Consider the following 18,851-nt stretch of genomic DNA (forward strand, 5'->3'; position numbering starts at 1 on the left):
TGACTCTGTGGTGGCCTCAGCCATCTTTTACGGTGTGGTCTGCTGGGGTGGCAGCATCTCTGCTGGGGACAGGAAGAGACTGAACAGGCTGATCCGAAGGGCCAGCTCTGTTCTAGGATGCCCTCTGGACCCAGTGGAGGTGGTGAGTGACAGGAGAATGGCGGCTAAGCTGTCATCCCTGTTGGACAACATCTCCCACCCCATGCATGAGACTGTGACAGCACTGAGCAGCTCCTTCAGTGGCAGGCTGCGGCACCCACGGTGTGGGACGGAGAGATTTCGCAGGTCTTTCCTCCCCACTGCTGTCAGACTCCACAACAAAGACTTTAACTGATCAAACACACACATGTGCAATAACACTAAGTGCAATAATCTTCCTGGCATCGTTGTATTTTTTACTCAGTTGTATATAGCATTTGTATTCTATTTTTATCTTATTGTATATTTTATTCTATTTTATTCTACTGTATATAGTATTTTATTTTATTCTATTCTGTACAGTTGTGTACTGTATTTATTCTTATTTTATTTTATTCTAATTTTTGCTTCATAACTTTTGCACTGTCCACTTCCTGCTGTGACAAAACAAATTTCCCACATGTGGGACTAATAAAGGTTATCTTATCTTATCAAACTCAAATATAAAGTTTCTGTCAAATCTGAAATAAAGCTGATCGTTCCCTGTCCTCACACACTCAGGATCTGAAGTTCTTCTCTTACATTTTTTACGGCAGTGTCCTGTTATATTTTAGATAGCAAGGAGCAGACGGCCGAGTTTATTAAACTCCACCGACACAGCGGTGACGCAAATCTGAAGGCTAGACCGTCCCATTTCACAGCCTCGCACTTCCGGCCTTCTCGGTCTTCGAAGGACCCGGGCCATGTAGACCGCGAAGGCCGGGTCCTCTGAAGGATGCAGCCGATGTTTTGGGACACAACCAGTGATTCGCTCGCTCTACGATTCAGCACAGGAAAGGAGGGGGTGAGTAGCTCAAATGTGCTGTTAGCATGTTAGCAGAACGATGCTACTGTGAACGAGGAGCTATTGTCTTGATGTGAGCTTCTACTCAGGGTTTTTTCTTCCAGTTCAGAGCAGAAATGTTTTTGTTAAGATACTGGATGTTGTGTTTTTCTCCACAATTTTAATTATAAGCTAGATATATTGCTGCTAACAGCAACAGGGATGAGTCAGTGAGTCAGTTGGGCTTGTGAATCATGATTCATGAGTCAATAAAGTGGTTCTCAAGTATTGAACGTTTCGTTCATGATTCGCGCATCACTAGTAGCACGGTGGTGCAGCGTGTGATCTGGACACAAGGGATGGAGGCACTTGTAGAACTTTGGAAAGCTCATCCGAGCCTTTCCGATGTGGCCTCACAAAATTATCACGACCACAACAACCGTGAAAATAGTTGGATTTACATTGCTGCTCAATCACAGCTGCCTGATCAATGTTTTTCATTAGCAATTTAGCAAAGTTGATGGTGGTGGTGTGCGTGTCTGTGTGAGTGAAAGACAGAGAGGGAGAGCGAGCGACAGACTTTCTGTTATAACCTTCATTTTTATGGACCCACAGTGTGAGCACTAAGGTCGCATCAGAGCATCGGGCCGTATAGTGTGAGACCCTACATCGTGACCTGCGAACTTATAACCCCTGCGAGTCAATCGTGCAGTTTGAGCAGAAGCTGAATAACACGACTGAAAAAAAAAAAAAAATCGCACAGTGTATGCCCAGCTTAAGCTAGCTAGGTCTCAGGACCTAGCTGAGAACGTTAGTTACGGATTAGCTTACAAACACGTTTAACTTACCGGCGGGGCCTCGGATCCTTCTGTCGAGTAGTCCAGTTTACTGAAGAACACTCAGGCTGTCAGGTTAAAACAGTCGGTCGTGGTTTTGTAACTTAAAGCTGGAGCTCCTCTCAGCGTCCCGCTCTATCTGCTATTTTCGAACAGAGATACGCAAGTTTCTCCGTGACTGCAGCTGCCAGTCAAAGCTGTTATGATGACGCTGTACGCAAATTTAAAAGCGTTATAGTAGTAATTATAATCAAACTTATGGGAAAGGAGACATCTTGAACATAAATCGGCGTGATGAGAACTACTGATGATGAAAGAAAGAATCTTTGGAAAAATTATCTAACATCACGTGTCATTGTGACATCATCATTACTCATCACATTCTATTAGGATTCCTTTGATCTGAAGTCTATAAATAGGACTCATTTGATCTTAACACTATATTGTAACCCAAACCCTGTGTCCATTTAGTTCTCACTGAACTTAAATTACAAAAATGGCTGCGTCTTCCTCCATTCCCAGCGACGTGATTGAAGATAATGAAAACCTTGTTCAGCAAGTCAAGGAATTAAAAGATGAGAACAAAAACCTCCAAAAAAGCATTGACGTGCTTCTCAAAGATTATGAGTTTTCTAAAAACAAGAAAAAAAGGGAACTACAGCTAGAAAATGAGAAGCTTGGCTCGGAGAATTTAGACTTGAACTATTGCATTTCCCATTTGCACTTTGAAAATCAAGCTTTGAGACAACAAGTTGAAGCAAAGGAGAATGCTTGTGAACAAAAAGATCAAGAATTGAAAAATGCCCTGGCGCAACTTAAAAGCTCTGAAGATTACCGTAAAGAATTCAAAGAGTATCTTGACCAGCTGAGCAAGGGTGTAGCTTGCTTGCTCGATGGCGTGAAAACAGAAAAGATGTCAAAATGTCTGAAAAATCATGATGCAAATGAAAGCACATGTGAGCTGCAAAGCAACTTTCAGCAGGAAAAAGATCAAATGCGTCATGAAATCCTGGCTCCTCACTTTGATCTTCAGGCAGAAACAATGATGAAGAATTTCAGAGCACTTGAGATAAACTATTGTATGATGAAGCAGGAAAATGAATGTTTCAAAAAACATAATCAGGATCTAAAGGAAGAAGTTGAAGCCAAGAACAGTGCTCTTCAAGAACAAGCTCAAGAGCTTCTATCTATTCTGGAACAACTCAAAAGCTCTGAAGATGACAAAAATAGAATTAGGCAATATAACAAAGCTCTGGAACTGGAAGTCCAGGAGCTTAACAAAAAGTTGGCTGATTGTCAGAAGGAAGTGAGACAAAATGAAGAGGCTCTGCAAGAAAAAATGCACCATAGGCATGAAGAGTATGAAATGGAGAAGCTGACATTGCAGCAAAAAGTTGAAGATCTCCAAAAGGACAACCAGGCGTTCAGATTACAAAATGATGCTGCAATACAGAGCATGTGTGAGCTGAAGGAAAATTTTCAAAAGGAAAAGGATGAAATGAAACAGCAAATCCAGGCCCTCCAAAATGACATCCATGAGGCAAACGAAACCCTGCAAAATTTCAAAGAATTTAAGGAACTGTATGGTGAGATAAAGCAGGAAAATGAGTGTCTGAGCAGTCAAAACCAAGGCCTGAAGCAAGAAATCGAAGCAAAAAACATTGCTGTTCAGGAAAAAGTTAAGGAGCTCAAATGTATTCTGCAAGAACTCAAATCCTCTGAAGCTGACAAGAACAGAATACAGCTTGATAAATGTGAACCTCAGCTCACACCTAAATCTAATGAGTCAATTGAAAAGGGAGAGAGGATCAAAACAAGCAAAAATACAGACCTAGAGGAAAAAAATAAGGACAATACCACAAAAAGTTCATCTCACATGGAAACTCCACAAGAACAGACAGACAGGGCGGTGAAGGAAGAGGATCAAGGGGGATGGATAACATGGCTCCGAGGTGCTGCCTTGCATTTTGCTCTTTCTCACTACAACTAGGCCTATTACTGAAAGGCAGTTTGCAGTAAGGCTCAGGCTGCTTGGGAACTGAGCATTTCTTCTCCACTCACATCTTTCGACTTCCCATTTCTATACACCACTACAACTCTTTCCCCTCAACCCCCATAGACAGTATAGAATATAGACCAGGGGTCCCCAATCCCAGTCCACAAGGGCCGGTGTCCCTGCAGGTTTTAGATGTGTCCTTGATCCATCACAGCTGATTTAAATGGATAAATTAACTTCTCAACATGTCTTGAAGTTCTCCAGAGGCCTGGTAATGAACTAATCATGTGATTCAGGTGTGTTGACTCAGGGCGATATCTAAAACCTGCAGGGACACCGGCCCTCGTGGACTGGGATTGGGGACCCCTGGTATAAAATATTGATATAGCTACAGTAACATCATCCATTGGTCTCTGAAGTCCCATTTTGTAGCATCAAGATGAGCATTATTACTGTTGCCATCTTGATTGCAAAAACCAGATGTGATAAGGTGGGGTGGATGAAGAAAGAAAGCGGTTTTCCTATAGATTTCTAGAGGTTTGCATCAGGCTAGCTGTTGCCATCTGGTAGACTTCAGACCGAATGTACACTTAGGGTTCTTCTGTATTGCTTCATGTTTCCAACGAACAAGCTCTTTTCATGTTTTATACTGTCTATGCCCCAACCGGTCGCGGAAGATGACTGCCCCTTTCTGAGCCTGGTTCTTCTGAAGGTTTCTTCCTGTTAAAAGGGAGTTTTTCCTTCCCACTGTCGCCAAGTGCTTGCTCACAGGGGATCGTTAGATTGTTGGGGTTTTCTTTTATATTGTAGGGTCTTTACCATGCAATATAAATTTCCTTGAGGCGACTGCCTATGAATTAGCCTCAATTAACCAGTGGTCATATTCCATACCCAGCTATTTATCAACCATCATTTGCATTCTATATTCCAAAGGGTTGAATCTGTTCATCTCGACATGGCATTTTCATTGGGAGAAATGTTTCGTCACTCATCCAAGTGACTGAAGGAGAACTTTTCTCCCACTGAAAACGCTACGTCCAGATGAACAGATTCAGCCTTTTGGGATTTACTTACCTGGATAACTGAGCATGCATCAGTGCATTCTATATTGTTTTTCCATTTTCTTTGTATGGTTGATTATACGATTAATGGAGATTTTCTTCATTTTCTTGAACTGGGTTGGAAACTGTTCTTAGCATGAGCTTTAATTAATATAATTTGCTGATTAAAAAAAAGAAATTGTGAAACAATTTAGAGCTTTGTACGGTTTGATTATTAGATTGTTATCAAAAGGTTTGGAGAATATGCTACTTTAATGAGACAGTGTGTCCTTATCTGTATCTGTGGTTTTAAGGTTGTTCTGTAGCCCACTTTAGTTGCATGTCTGTAACTTTAAATCTTTAAATTAACTTTAATGTATTTGCTCTTTGGCTCTTTCTCTGTTCTCTTAGAAGAGACTCTTACAATTTACAAATGGCTCTTCATTTAGTATCACTCTGTCTTCTATTTAAGCCTAATTGAGCAAATATGTATCATTTTTATTCAATGTTTTCATGAAAGCCTTATTTGTATTTAATACTATTGGGGAGAACATAGATGCAAGTTTGAAATCTTTTTTCCTTCACAGTGAAAAATGGCTAAAAGCAATTGTGCCATCTTAGCCAGCTCGTTATCAACAATCTGTTTGCCTGGGATTATTTGGTTTGCAGGCCATGATATACCTGATTTTTGCAGATGACATTGTGATCTAGAGAGTCTCCCATTCATTTGAATGGGAATGCATCTGAAAAAAAAGGCACGAACCCAAGCCACTTTGGAACCCTACTGGCAATAGTTTATCGCAGGAACATCATTCAAACTTTATACAGGTCACAAGATTTTGGACTTTTATTGACTAAAGCCATGTTTTCATGTCTTTTACAGTTATTTCACAAGAGCAGTTTAAATTTTTTGAAAATTGTGATTTTTCATGAAATTTTCCAGCCACTGAATGGTCATGTGACCTACTCTAAAACCAGAGTGTGGAGCATAATTGTATGACGAATTATGATGGCTGTTTGTTAGCCGTTTGCATACTATGCATAGTCTCTCTCTCTTCATATGTGTGTGTGTGTACAACAGTTTTATGTTAATGTACAATCCTTAATATGTTTTGTGTGTGGGTGGGTGGGGCAGAGGGAGTGTTCGCCCAGGGCGCCAAACAGGCTAGGACCGCCACTGCCTCTAGGAAAACATGTGTTTCAGAGCTTAAATCCTGTTTGCCCTGTGTGTCTGACCCCAAGGTGCAGAAGAGTGTGTGTTTCATCACCCCCCCCGCCACTCACAGGAGTTACTATCTGATCTTTAAATCTGACATCATTAGCCATGTCCGGGCCCAAACGCTGCTGCAGGTCCCAAGGTCAAACGATCACTGCAGCTTTACTGAGAGTTGAAAACTGTCTAAATTCTTTCATCTTTAATAAAATGATCAGCGTTGCTGCTTTACCAGGTGTAACAATTAAGTTTAACATCCAGGCATCCATGAAAACAGGATTTATTACATTTAACTGAGTTAGAAGTTAGCAGGAAGTTAGCTCGCTAGCTTCCATCTAAATATAATATATCAAGTTCTGACTGAGGGATTTAAGTAACAAATTAAGACGTACAGCTCTGCTATCACTTCCAACATAAATGAAGACAGGAAACTAAACAGCAGTGACGTTTGTAGGGTTACTGAAGTTGGGCTAGCTGCTATATAATGATGTGCTACGTGATCGCTAGCCACACAGCTATGTTAGCATAACAAAAACACAGTGAAGCTGGAGGATGAACGCTAACTTTTTTCCACTGGATAAAAGTTACCGTGAGGGTTCCCGATGGTTAGGGACAAATGCAATCACATGGCAGGATGCTGTAAATGGACCAAACTTCAGTCAGGAGAACAACTGAGATAATCCATCCACAATACCAGGTTAGTCATTAATATACTGCTGCATGGGCTGGGCTGTGGTTACAGCGTAAGGGTTTAAAAACTGAGCTTTAAAATGAACAGTGGTGATAAAAACCAAGAGAGGCCGACAGGGATCACTGACTGTTTTTAGGGGCTTGTTGAGATTAAATAGAACAAGATACAAAGCATTAAAACATATTAAAAACACAACAGCCTTATTAAATGCAGACTACTTTGGGCCCGGAAGCAGGATTCATCACGTCAGGTGACTGATGACTCTGTTTAAAACTCAGCAGTTCTTTGCTTCAGTCATGTAGATCCTGATGTCTTCTGGCAGTAGCATAGGCAAACTCAAAATTTCTTCAGAAATTTTCGCTGTCTAGTTTTAATTACTATCTCTTATAATGGTATAGAGGGCACATGTTAGAACCACGATTTAGGAAAATCAGAGGAAGTATGAAAACACAGAAATTCTTGAAAGCAGTGTTGAAGGCACCCAAGTCTCTTTAAACACATCCATCAACACCTCATCAGGCGAACTGTACTAACAGATACTAAAACTAAGAACATTTCCTTTTTTCCCCCTAAAGTTTAGTTTTTAATTTTTATTTTAGTTACATAACATGTTTTCTTTTTCACATCTAGATTTAGTTCATAGCTTAGTTTAAGTTAAGTAGAAAACAAACACACTCACTCTTGCGGAGTATCCTAAAATCATCGGAGTCCAGTATTTGCTCATCCTCTCTGTACCACATAACCTGCAGGGGCGGAGTCCCCCTCAGTCTGCACTCCAGGACCACCAGCTGACCCTTCACCGTAGACACGTCGTGGAGACACTGGCAGAGGGAGCAATGATGACCATGATCAAGAGAAGGTATGACAACAGGCTCATATGAGTATGGTTTCTGATTTTCTTTGTGCACTTCCATGAACAAATACACAAATGCACATTTATTTTACCTTAACAAATGTGGGAGCCACTCCGCTGCCTGAATGCTGCTGGATGTAGATGGGACTCTGAGTCTGGGCAAATGGAATAATACCATTCACCTAATTTGTTTGAAAATCATTTGGCATATCTATTTATTTATTTACAAAAAGGTCGCAACATTACAGGACATTAAAATGACATTTACCTATTTAACCAGTTTATCCCCATAACGAAACATACTCGCGTGTTTTATCGAATGAGGTGAAATGACTCATTTTAATTGGCTGCAATTACCCTTTGAGGGCTGACACACAGCGGCTGCACCAGGCTGGAGTGTCTCTGACTGAGGAGAGTGGAGGAGGAGGAGGAGACGGTGGAGGAGCAGGAGGAGAGCTCACGAGTGGAGGATGCAGCAGCAGAGGAGGAGGAGATGGTCAGAGACATGGTGCTTGTCTTCTTCTGCACCTTCTGGACTCTAAGCACCAATAATGAAATGAATAAATCTGTGTTTGGACGCTTCGTCGGGTTGTGAAGACATAAGTGTCTATACAGAGTCACACTGTGGGTTTTCTTTCCTTATTGTTAAGGACAAAAAGTAATAATGATCTTACAATCATTAGAAATTTAGAGTAAAGATTTAGGATAAAATTAGTTTAAATTGAGTCAAGTATTACTTATGGTTCATGAAAAGGAAACGTGTGTGTCAGTGTTTGTGTGCAGGTCTAACTTACTGTTCCATGTTCCAGGATGCAGTGACAGAGGTCCTGTAAAGACAAAGGGAGACTCTCAAACATGCTCTGCTGCAGTGTTGTAGAAATGAGTGTCTGCAGGTATGACTGAACACATACATTTCATTTTACAAATCACGTGCACAGGCTTTTAGCCACTAATAAGATTTAATCAAGAATTAGATTCCAACTCATTAAATCATATTAATTCAATGTTTTTTCCAACAGTTCGAAACAGGGTTACATTTTTGTTTGCTTCTGCACACGTGTCTGTGCTGAATTTGTGAGTTTACTCACAAAGGTGTGAATAGTCTCTAATTTGAAGGTAGTTTCATTTCGTTTAATAACCATGACTTAATACTTGGCTTAGAAACCCTTGTTGGTGAGCACAGTGGTGAGGTGTTTCATGTAGCTGTTCAGCAGGTTTGTACACATCTCAGGAGGGATTTTGGTCCACTCCTCTTTACAGAAACGCTCTAAATCCTTTAAATTTCTTGGCTGCTGCTCAGCAACTCAAAGCTTCAGGTTCCTCCATAGATTTTCTGTCAGACTGAGCTCTGGAGACAGACTCAGCCACTCCATGAAATTAATGTGCTTCTTCTGTAGCTACTCCTTTGTTTCCACGGCGGTATGTTTTGGGTCTGTATCAGGCTGGAAGACCCATCCATGACCCATCTTCAGTGTTCTGGCTGTGGGAAGAAGGGTCTGGTCCAGGATTTTATGGTTCATTGCTCCATCCATTGGCCCCTTAATGGGGCTTAGGCTTAGTGTAGTCAAGCTGTCCTGTACCATTAGCAGAAAAACAGGTTCAAACCCTTCACTGAATCATTTATATGTTCACTGGCAAACTTAAAACAGACCTGTACATGTGCCTTCTTGAGCAGGATGACTTTGTGTGCATCACAAGATTTCAATCCATTAGAGCACACTGATGGTCTTTTAGTCCATTCCAGCCTTGTGCAGGTCTACAGCCTTGTCCCTGACATCCTTTGGCAGCTCTCTGATGTTGCCCGTGGTGATGGAGAGGTTGGAATGGAAGAAACTGATTATGTGGACGGGTGTGCTCTATACATACGAGTTGAGATCAAGCGAATGTGTAACTGATCGACTGGTAGGTTGATTGAGCCAATCTGTGGGAGCTTGTTCTGACTGCATTTTAGGGGATGAAATACTTCTTTCTGTCTTTGGTCGATAGCCTGTCTCTTTCCATGAAATGAAACAAGCATAAAATTGAAAAACTATTCATTTCCTTGTAAGTGAGCAGACTTAAAAATTCAGCCACAGATCAAATAATTATTTGCCGGATTGTAAGCCTCTTTCTACTGTCTTTCTGTTTTTTTTGTCATCCATCAAATAAGTAACACTTTTTTGGATTAATGCTGAACATGTAGGCCTATAAACAAAACTGATGCTGGCACTGGTATCAGTAAAATCTTAAAAGTTTTGAGAGCATCCTTGGCCAGAAAACAGCTCAGACAAATGCTTGAGATCAAAGCTGGTTGAGCCCTTGTTTAAAAAGACACAGAGTCGGGTGTTGATTAAAACATCATCTTGGCAGGACTGTACGTCACGTTTGGATCAGTGAACATGCACAAAGCCTATGTAATTATGAGATTTCACATCTAGTGAATGTTTAGACAGGTTTAATTTATAGACTGTATAAAAAAGATTAAATCTGCATTCTTCCAAATGGCCAGAATGGGGAGAATTGTCTTACTGCAACAAGAAGACGTTTTGTTCAAATGATAGTAAAACAGATAATAAGGCAGGACAGAGCTACTTTGTAACTGACGAGTTACTAAAACGAGTGTGCAGTGCTGCCCGTTGCATGGTCACCTCCACCCCTCATTTATGATACTGTATCAACAACAAAAAAGATTCTGAACTCAAAGCTTCAAAACAGGATTTCACAACTACCGTATTTTCTGGACCATAAGCCGCTACTTTTTTCTTAGGTTTTGAGCCATGAGGCTTATACAAAGGTGCGGCTATTCTGTGGATTTTTCTTCCACCACTAGGGGCACTCTAACCAGAATTAGAATAAAAAACAAGATAGATGAAAAATCAATGCAAAGAAGAATACGCTACTTTTTCTTTAGCAGATAGAATACGCACAACAAATTACCAACTGGTAGTTATTTTCAAATCCTCGCCCCTTCATCATGGAAACCACACGAAGAAGTTCGTATGATGCAAGTTTAAGTTGAAGGCCATCGATCTTGCTGTCCAGGAGGGAAACCGCGTTGGAGGCGGCAGCGGGAAGAGCTCATGCAATGCCAAAAGTCGAGAAAAGCTTTCAGAGGACATAAAAGCAGGTGGCCTGAACTTGAAAATGTCCTGGAGGAATGGGTGAACACACAGAGAGCAGGTGGCCGAGGTGTATCCACTGTACAGATCCGACTGAAAGCCAAAACAATCGCCCGCAAAATGAATATTGAAGATTTCAAAGGTGGGACTTTATGGGTTTCAGCGAAGATGATTAAAGTGACTTGTGGTTTCAAATACAGGAAAAATGAAGGTAAATAAATAGCGGTTATTTTCTCTTGGTTCTGTTCTGTTTTAATCAGCAAAGTTGCTGCCGTGTTAAAAAGCATTGTTCAGAAAGAATCTGTTCAAGTACACACATGTACATTTACAGTACAAAATCGTTCTGTACATGCAGTAAATATCTAATTTTTCATCATAGATATCTGCGGCTTATAGCCGGGTGCGGCTTGTATATCTTTTTTAAAAATGTTTTTAAAAATAGAGCAGATGCGGCTTATTCACAAGGCAAACAACACGTTGTTTGCCTTGAATTCAATTTTAATTTTACAGCCACATTTGCCTCAACGCAAATTATATTGTAAGGGAAAGACCCTAAAGAGAAAACCCAGCATCAGACAATCCCCTCTGAGGAAGAGCTTGGCAACAGTGGGAAGGAAAAACTCCCTTTTAACAGGAAGAAACCTTCAGCAGTTATATTTAATACAGCTAAATTCAAGCTTGATTACATGCATTTCTATTGATCTGTTGTTTATTTCAGGTGGTGATATACAGACACAGTAATGTTTTGTATTATTATTTATCATCCCCAAACAAATGAATGGTCACACACGCTTATGCAGACTCAAAGTTACACATGGAAACAAATAAGCTTAAACGCTTGAGCTCACACACTGGATTCCTCAAACAGGGCACCAAATCACTCGTGTACCAGGTCACTGTTTCTCCATCACTGTGTTTGGCAGCAGCATGGCCATATCAGAGCTAACTGAAGGTAGAAGGAGACTTACACCCAAAAGACTCCCTCAGATCTCAGCCTGCCAGCCTTGGGAGGCCTGTCTTGGTTTCAGAGAAGGAGCCTCCTGAGGTTCAGGTTTCTGGGCTAAATTAAACTTTGCCACCTCCTAAGCGCTGCACAGACTGTCTGAGCTGCGATAAATCAAAGCGTCTCCATGTCGAAGTCGCAGAGGTAAAGAAAACTCCCCTTTACTCTAGATTTACGTGTCATATGCATTTAATCTACAACGATAAATCTGAGTTGGCTTACTATTTGTACTATTTGTGCTACATGGGGGTCACAGCAGTCACATAAACACAGCCTAAACATTGTCTAAATGAGAGGATCACAGCTTAAGAAAGAAGAAACAACTAAGGCATGTATGACATCCGTGTGTACATCCAGTTTTCCCCTCACATAATCACTCCAAACAGCTGTGTGTGCGCGTACTAAAGCCCACTGCTGATACAACAGCAACTGTTGCTAAACCCTTTGTATCAATTGTCTCTCTTACATAACTACAGAATTTGTGGCAGCGACAACAGGACACATTCATCCAGTGCAACAAATCCGCTACCTGGCAAGCAACAGATGGACAGAGGCACACAAGCAGTGGCAGCCAAGTTCAGTGATGTCCCAAACAAGGATCTAACGTTCATATTATCCGATGAGAGGCAAATCAAAGACATTGGCGACAGTGGCATCCTTTTTGCTTTAGTGTAGGTGAAGACTGAGCAGCATTAGACCCTAAATTTCCCATAATGCAACTTGCTGGTGTCTTCTCAGTATACCCTCCCTCCCTGGGTGTCCCATGTCGACTGTCATGCCTTCAGATTATTAAGTTTTTCTAAGTGCCTAAAGTTTAAAGTGAGACGAAAGGACGTCCAAACTGACAGAAGATGCTAAAACATGAATCCAAACATCATCACTAGATTGTCCAGAAGCTTATTGCCAGTTGGCCTTTAGCAGCCTCAAAGAGGAAAGATGCTACCCATCTCAGACCTCCTGTTTCCCTGAAGCCATACCCAGTAAAACATGGTAGAATTAGGCCCAGCTAGCCAGGAGTTCAGTGGGCCCCAAAACCAGAGCCTCTGAATACAGTGACTGGAATATTTTTTGTTTCAAAGTCATTTGACGTAATTGCAGTATTGTACACAAAGGATCTAAAGAACAAAGAAAGACACACCAAATCTAAAAGAACACAAAAGCAGCTACAAAGAACCACAAAACCATAACTTGCAAATTGATTCTTCTTTTTTTGCTGTTTCACTCACACATTTATACCCGAGTTCACGTTCGAGCCTGCTCTGCTTCTGTCATAAGTGAGTGTATATCAGCCCCTCACTGTTCTGCCTCTAGCTTCAACCTGTTTTTGGATCTACGGTCTAAGAAACACATTGTCCTACCACAAATATCTCCACACTCACCTGCCTGCAGGGCTATATTTGTCTGTGTGGTGAGAAGCATTAATACAGTATAATGCATATATAAATTCACACAACTTTAGACCAATCGTAGGTCCCTATTGCTGCAGACTGCCACTCTGAACATTTGCATGTAATTTGTCGATATGGCTTGCTAATGCGTATGGCACACGACTCTGTGTTGCTCATTGATGTGTCAATGAAGAATCATGGCTGGTATTTTTAACAGCATGTTGAGCCCACTGATTCTGTTACATGGGGAAAGAGGAAGATGGCTGCACTCTGTGTGAGTTCAATATTCCAGTAAGTGCATTTCCAGTGCACCTGTTCTCACCTGACAGGAGAAAGGCAGCCTTTGGAGATGAGTCATGGTGACGGCTGTTTGTCATTTGATTTGCTATTAAACACGGTGAGTGGTGATAGTTAATAGGTGCCATAAAAGTATCCTCCTGCCTGTGTTATTAGCATAAATATCTATTTTATACACTAGCAGCATGTTTAGATGTGTCATTTACAGTTATCAAAGAAAACTGAGCTGTCCTGCAGTCGACGAGCAGATTCTGACAAACTGGAAACAGGAAGAAACAGTCAGCTTTGCTTATTTAAACAGATCCCTCATTGCAGCCCTGGCTGTACACAACATCATGAAGCTTTCAGCCACTAGCAGCTCTCAGCTGTGGACAGGAGTGGCACATTAGAGCAGAAATCCAGAATGAAGTGGACCGTGTTCAAATTAGCTAACACAGCAACCTTTATATAAACCTGTGGGCTTTGAAAAGTGCCCTCCAAAAATCTAGAGTAATATATTAGCTACTGAATGTAGGAGGTTTATAACAGGCTAAGCAAAATGCACAAACACATACATATTGTTAGACGTTTTCTATATGACCCATATGACGTATGTACCATACATCTCTGTGACCAGACCAAGACCACACCAGTAAAGAGAAAAGATACAAAAAGGCACACACTGTTGCTTTACTCAGCTATAATGATAAAAGTAGCATTACATTAGTGTCAGTTTATACTGTATATGGTATGATGTTTTGTCATAGCAGCAGGATATGACAATGAATTAAATTATATCTTCTCTAACAGCACAAATCTTGGTTCACGCCGGCAATTCTCTGAGACTGTTCAGATACAGTAGTAATTTAAGATAAATGCTATTATTGGTAATAATGGTTGTTTTGGTGTGTTACAAAATAAGTCAGAATTCAGAAATTTGAAGTTCCCAGTTGGAAATTTTTTTATGGAATTCAGATTTCCTACTCGGAAAGAGCAGACCAACATACCCCGAGTTAGCAAACCAAGGTGGTAGCACTGAACGTAAGCAGTAGTAAAACTGTAAACTTTTAATCTGTACTAATGTGTTTAAAAAAATTATGCTGTATTGCTAGTGATACCTAAATGTCTCTATCTTGCAAAGAACCAAAACAAATTACAAGTTATGACATCAAGTTCCGAGGTAGCGGGAACACTGTAGCGGGTTTCTAGCGGTGTGGCAGGTTAGCATGCTAACACTTGCTAATTAGAATTCAACAGAAAGTAAATTTTTTTCAGCTTAACTTTATAAACCAGTTTAATCAAGACACTTTCTATTGTAAGGTAAACACCCTACAGCATTAGAGAGAAGTGCCCAACAATCAGCCAATTGTTGTATACCTGAGACTGGAATACTAACCAGAGCCGTATTTAAACATAACAGACTTACTGAAAAAAAGACCTGACACAGGACCTGAGAAAAGAATCGTAACTTTCAGTTTTCACTGATAAGCCTCTTTAGAAATGGTCTCAGTGGAAGGGTGACTGTGAAGAAGCTGTTCTTAAGGAAGCAAAATTATCCACTTTCCTAGCAAAATATACAGCCATGAGGGGTGGCTTAAGACTTTTGCACAACAGTGTAATTTTCTGTGACTTATCCTGAATCAGTATTCTCTGTATAACAAGACAACTTTATAAATGCAAATGAATGTAGAGGCTCCAGTTTGAGATTCAAATGTCTGTTGCAGCTTAATTTTTTAATCGAGACGTGATTTCAAAGGCCAACTCTTTGTAAAGGGACTACTGATGACAAAGACACATCACATTTTGAATTTTTTCAATTGCATCACTCCAGAAACCCTCCTAGCCCTCAACCTATGACTCTCCAATTCTCCTACCTCCTCAGCTTGGCTGTGCACAGGACCAATTTAGCACAGACTGGGTCACCTGATCTCTCTTTTGGCCAACCAGAACCCAGTGGCTGAACACAGTGTCACACAGGCATGCCAAGCTTGTACACACACACAGCTCAAATTTGGCTGGTATGTCTTATGTTGCCTCACACTGCAGGACATATAACTGACACAGTTCCTTTTTTATTTATACCCTTTAAATTCCCCTCTTCATTTGCTGCACTGGATATCCAATGTGGATAGTTTGCACCAATGTCCTTGGGTTTGCCTATATACTTTTCAAAGATTAGCATTTTGCTCATTTAAAGATGTGCAACAGGATGTTCTCTTTTGATAGACGCCATTTTGTAACAGTAACTACAAAGAATCTTTGGTGGTGTCACTGGTAGCTGAAGGCAGCGAGGGGAAAGTAAGCAGGTAGATCAACAGATGGATAGGCAAGTAGAAGGGTAGGTTATTAGATAAGCAGGTAGGTAGAAAGCTACGTAGCTACATAGGTTGGTAGTTAGAATAATAGCGCGTTGAGGTTACTATTGTCAATGAAATATAGCTAGATAGCACATGACACAGCATATAAATTATAAATAACTTCAGACAGATCATCCCAGCTGTCCTCTTCCTTCTGACTGCAAACTCAGTCACTCCAGTACTGCCTGTAGTATCAGTAGCATGCAGTATCAGGATCCCATTGGCCATGGACCAAATGAATTACACCATTTGATTATCTGATTAACTTGACTGTTACTTTCTCTTTTCTTTGAATCCGGTTCGAAGCATGCCACACATGCTGGACTCCCACTTTTGCGAAACTTTCTGGATGTCTCTACCAAAATGCTAAATGAAATGCAAGCTGGGTTGCACAAGTTCCTCCATGCTGTGATTGTGTGTCATATGCTTCTAGCTTAATTTAGACAAGCAACAGGCAGCTCTGCATCCTCAACACAATCTTTAATCCATCAGAAGCGAACTTCCGCAAAAATATCCCCATCCTTACCTGTCTGCTCTATCCCCAGCAGGCTACAAAACCAAGAATAACAACAAATATATTGATCCAACAAGCAGAAAATCCAGATGCTAAAACCAAAACTGCTATATGACTGTGTGGCTGCCAGTCATGGCTTGGTCACTGGACGCTCCTTGCTTTGGGCGAGCTGACACACATTTAGACACAAGTGGACAAGCAGGGGCTCGTGTGTGTGTGTTGAAGAGGTTGGGGTGTGGGACGGGGTTAGGAGGGAATCTGAGGCTGAGGAGGGGGGTGAGAGGAAACCATGTGGAGTTTGACCATTAATTAACACTTCACTCTGCTCTAAATTTGCTCCTTCCGTACTCCTCTAACCAAAGAGAATAGGGAAGCTCAAGTCTGCCCCAGCCGGTGCCTCATGCCTTTGTGCTAATGCGCACAGCTAATGCCAAATCCAAATGACCATAGATAGCTGACAGAGAGCTAGCTTGTTGCGCGTTGCTGCACAAACTATAAAGATATATTGTTCAATCTGAAATTACAAAAAGTGGCTGAGGCATCATGACTGGACCAAACTTCATCCAAGTGTGAGAGACAGGGGCCAGAAAACCTGCAACTGGTGCCAGTGAGTCTTTGGGTAGAAACCTGAGAACCAGAGCGAGTCGGACAGACAGAGGGAGACGTGAATACCCAACCTTGGAAAACAGATCGCACCCAAGCTCAGCTCATTTTTATTCATCATATTTCACATAGATGTGATGCAATATACGAGTACATCAAACAGAATCATCTCATTCCAAAAGGCTATACTTATTAAAGTAATGGCCATAGAAGCTTCTGGGACAGTTTAAGATACATACCTGAATATGCAAAACCTACATTGTTCATGAGTGCTCATCAGTGTCCATCCTCTGCTAGGGGCCTGGGAGCTTGCACGCCTTGTACAGCATCTTTGCTGTTTCTAGGACTGCGCTCTTGCTCTTCTGGACAGAGATTTTCAGTGTTGTTCCTGGGATCTGCTCGAGCCCCTCACCCATTTTGGGTGTCACTACACCTAGTGCTCTGCTGGGACCACTGTTACCTTCACCCTCCACATCTTCTCGAGCTCTTCTCTGAGCCCTTGGTACTTCTCCAGTTTCTTGTGTTCCTTCTTCCTGATGTTGCTGTCATTCGGTATCACTACATCTTTCACTACGGCTGTCTTCCTCTGCTTGTCCACCACCACTATGTCCTGTTGGTTATCCATGACCACTTTGTCCATCTGTATTATGAAGTCCCACAGGATCTTAGCTCGGTCATTCTCCACCACCCTAGGTGGCGTCTTCCATTTTGACCTCAAGACTTCCAGGCCATACTCAGCACAGATGTTCCTGTACACTATACACCGAGGGGGCGGTGTGGCACCAATTTTTCACACCAGCCTATTAATTAACCAAAGACCCAGACAGACTTTTAATTCATTTGAAAGCCTGATGCTTAGCCTCGTCCACCCCAGCTGTAAAACTCAGAAACCAGTCTTACTTGTTATCATCTATCGTCCACCTGGGCCTTACACAGAGTTTCTCTCTGATTTCTCAGACTTTTTATCTGATTTAGTGCTCAGCTCAGATAAAATAATTATTGTGGGTGATTTTAACATCCATGTAGATGCTAAAAATAACAGCCTCAACATCGCATTTAATCTGTTATTAGACTCAATTGGCTTCTCTCAAAATGTAAAAGAACCCACCCACCACTTTAATCACACTCTAGATCTTGTTTTAACATATGGCATAGAAACTGAACATTTAACAGTGTTTCCTGAAAACCCTCTGCTGTCTGATCATTTCCTGATAACATTTACATTTACAATAATTGATTACACAGCAGTGGAGAGTAGACTTTATCAAAGTAGATGTCTTTCTGAAAGTGCTGTAACTAAGTTTAAGAATATAATCCACCCACTGTTATCATCTTCAATGCCCTGTACCAACATAGAGCAGAGCAGCTATCTGAACACTACTCCAACAGAGGTCGATCATCTTGTTAATAATTTTACGTCCTCACTACGTACGACTCTGGATACTGTAGCTCCTGTGAAAACTAAGGCCTCAAATCTGAAGTGCCTGACTCCGTGGTATAATTCTCAAACACGTAGCCTAAAGCAGATAACTCGTAAGCTGGAGAGGAAATGGCGTGTCACAAATTTAGAGGATCATCATTTAGCCTGGAGAAATAGTTTGCTGCTTTATAAGAAAGCCCTCCGCAAAGCCAGAACATCTTACTATTCGTCACTGATTGAAGAAAATAAGAACAACCCCAGGTTTCTCTTCAGCACTGTAGCCAGGCTGACAAAAAGTCAGAGCTCTACTGAGTCAACAATCCCTTTAATGTTAACTAGTAATGACTTCATGAACTTCTTCACAAATAAAATTTTAATCATTAGAGAAAAAATTACCAATAATCATCCCACAGATGTAATATTATCTACAGCTACTTTTAGTACCATTGATGTTAAGTTAGACTCTTTTTCTCCAATTGATCTTTCTGAGTTAACTTCAATAATTAATTCCTCCAAACCATCAACGTGTCTTTTAGACCCCATTCCTACAAAACTGCTCAAAGAAGTCCTGCCATTAATTAATTCATCGATCTTAAATATGA

General features: G+C 41.1%; 1 protein-coding gene and 1 long non-coding RNA gene across 5 annotated transcripts in view; one reads left to right on the forward strand and one right to left on the reverse strand.

The window, feature by feature from the left end:
- myot (myotilin) overlaps positions 1–16,399 on the reverse strand; it is a 38,218-nt gene extending 21,819 nt beyond the window's left edge. The window contains exons 1-5 of one of the 4 annotated variants that reach the window (XM_019346538.2): positions 16,239–16,399; positions 8,385–8,417; positions 7,948–8,128; positions 7,683–7,745; positions 7,417–7,558 (exon numbers count right to left, since the gene is read on the reverse strand). In XM_019346538.2, coding sequence (XP_019202083.1) covers positions 7,417–7,558; positions 7,683–7,745; positions 7,948–8,128; positions 8,385–8,392 — 394 coding nt within the window. In that variant the 5' untranslated portion in view covers positions 8,393–8,417; positions 16,239–16,399. Of the gene's footprint in view, positions 1–1,809; positions 1,936–7,416; positions 7,559–7,682; positions 7,746–7,947; positions 8,129–8,384; positions 8,469–9,241; positions 9,265–16,238 lie in introns of those variants that run through there. The other 3 variants (XM_019346533.2, XM_025898415.1, XM_025898420.1) reach the window with 3 other exon arrangements.
- LOC112842184 (uncharacterized) lies at positions 850–16,229 on the forward strand. Its single transcript, XR_003213893.1, has 5 exons — positions 850–982; positions 7,487–7,596; positions 7,956–8,098; positions 8,400–8,483; positions 12,168–16,229. It is a non-coding gene; the product is annotated as an uncharacterized LOC112842184 (long non-coding RNA).
- Positions 16,400–18,851: the final 2,452 nt, after the last annotated feature.

This window comes from Oreochromis niloticus, linkage group LG2 (genome assembly GCF_001858045.2).
Source record: "Oreochromis niloticus isolate F11D_XX linkage group LG2, O_niloticus_UMD_NMBU, whole genome shotgun sequence".
Lineage (NCBI taxonomy): Eukaryota > Metazoa > Chordata > Actinopteri > Cichliformes > Cichlidae > Oreochromis > Oreochromis niloticus.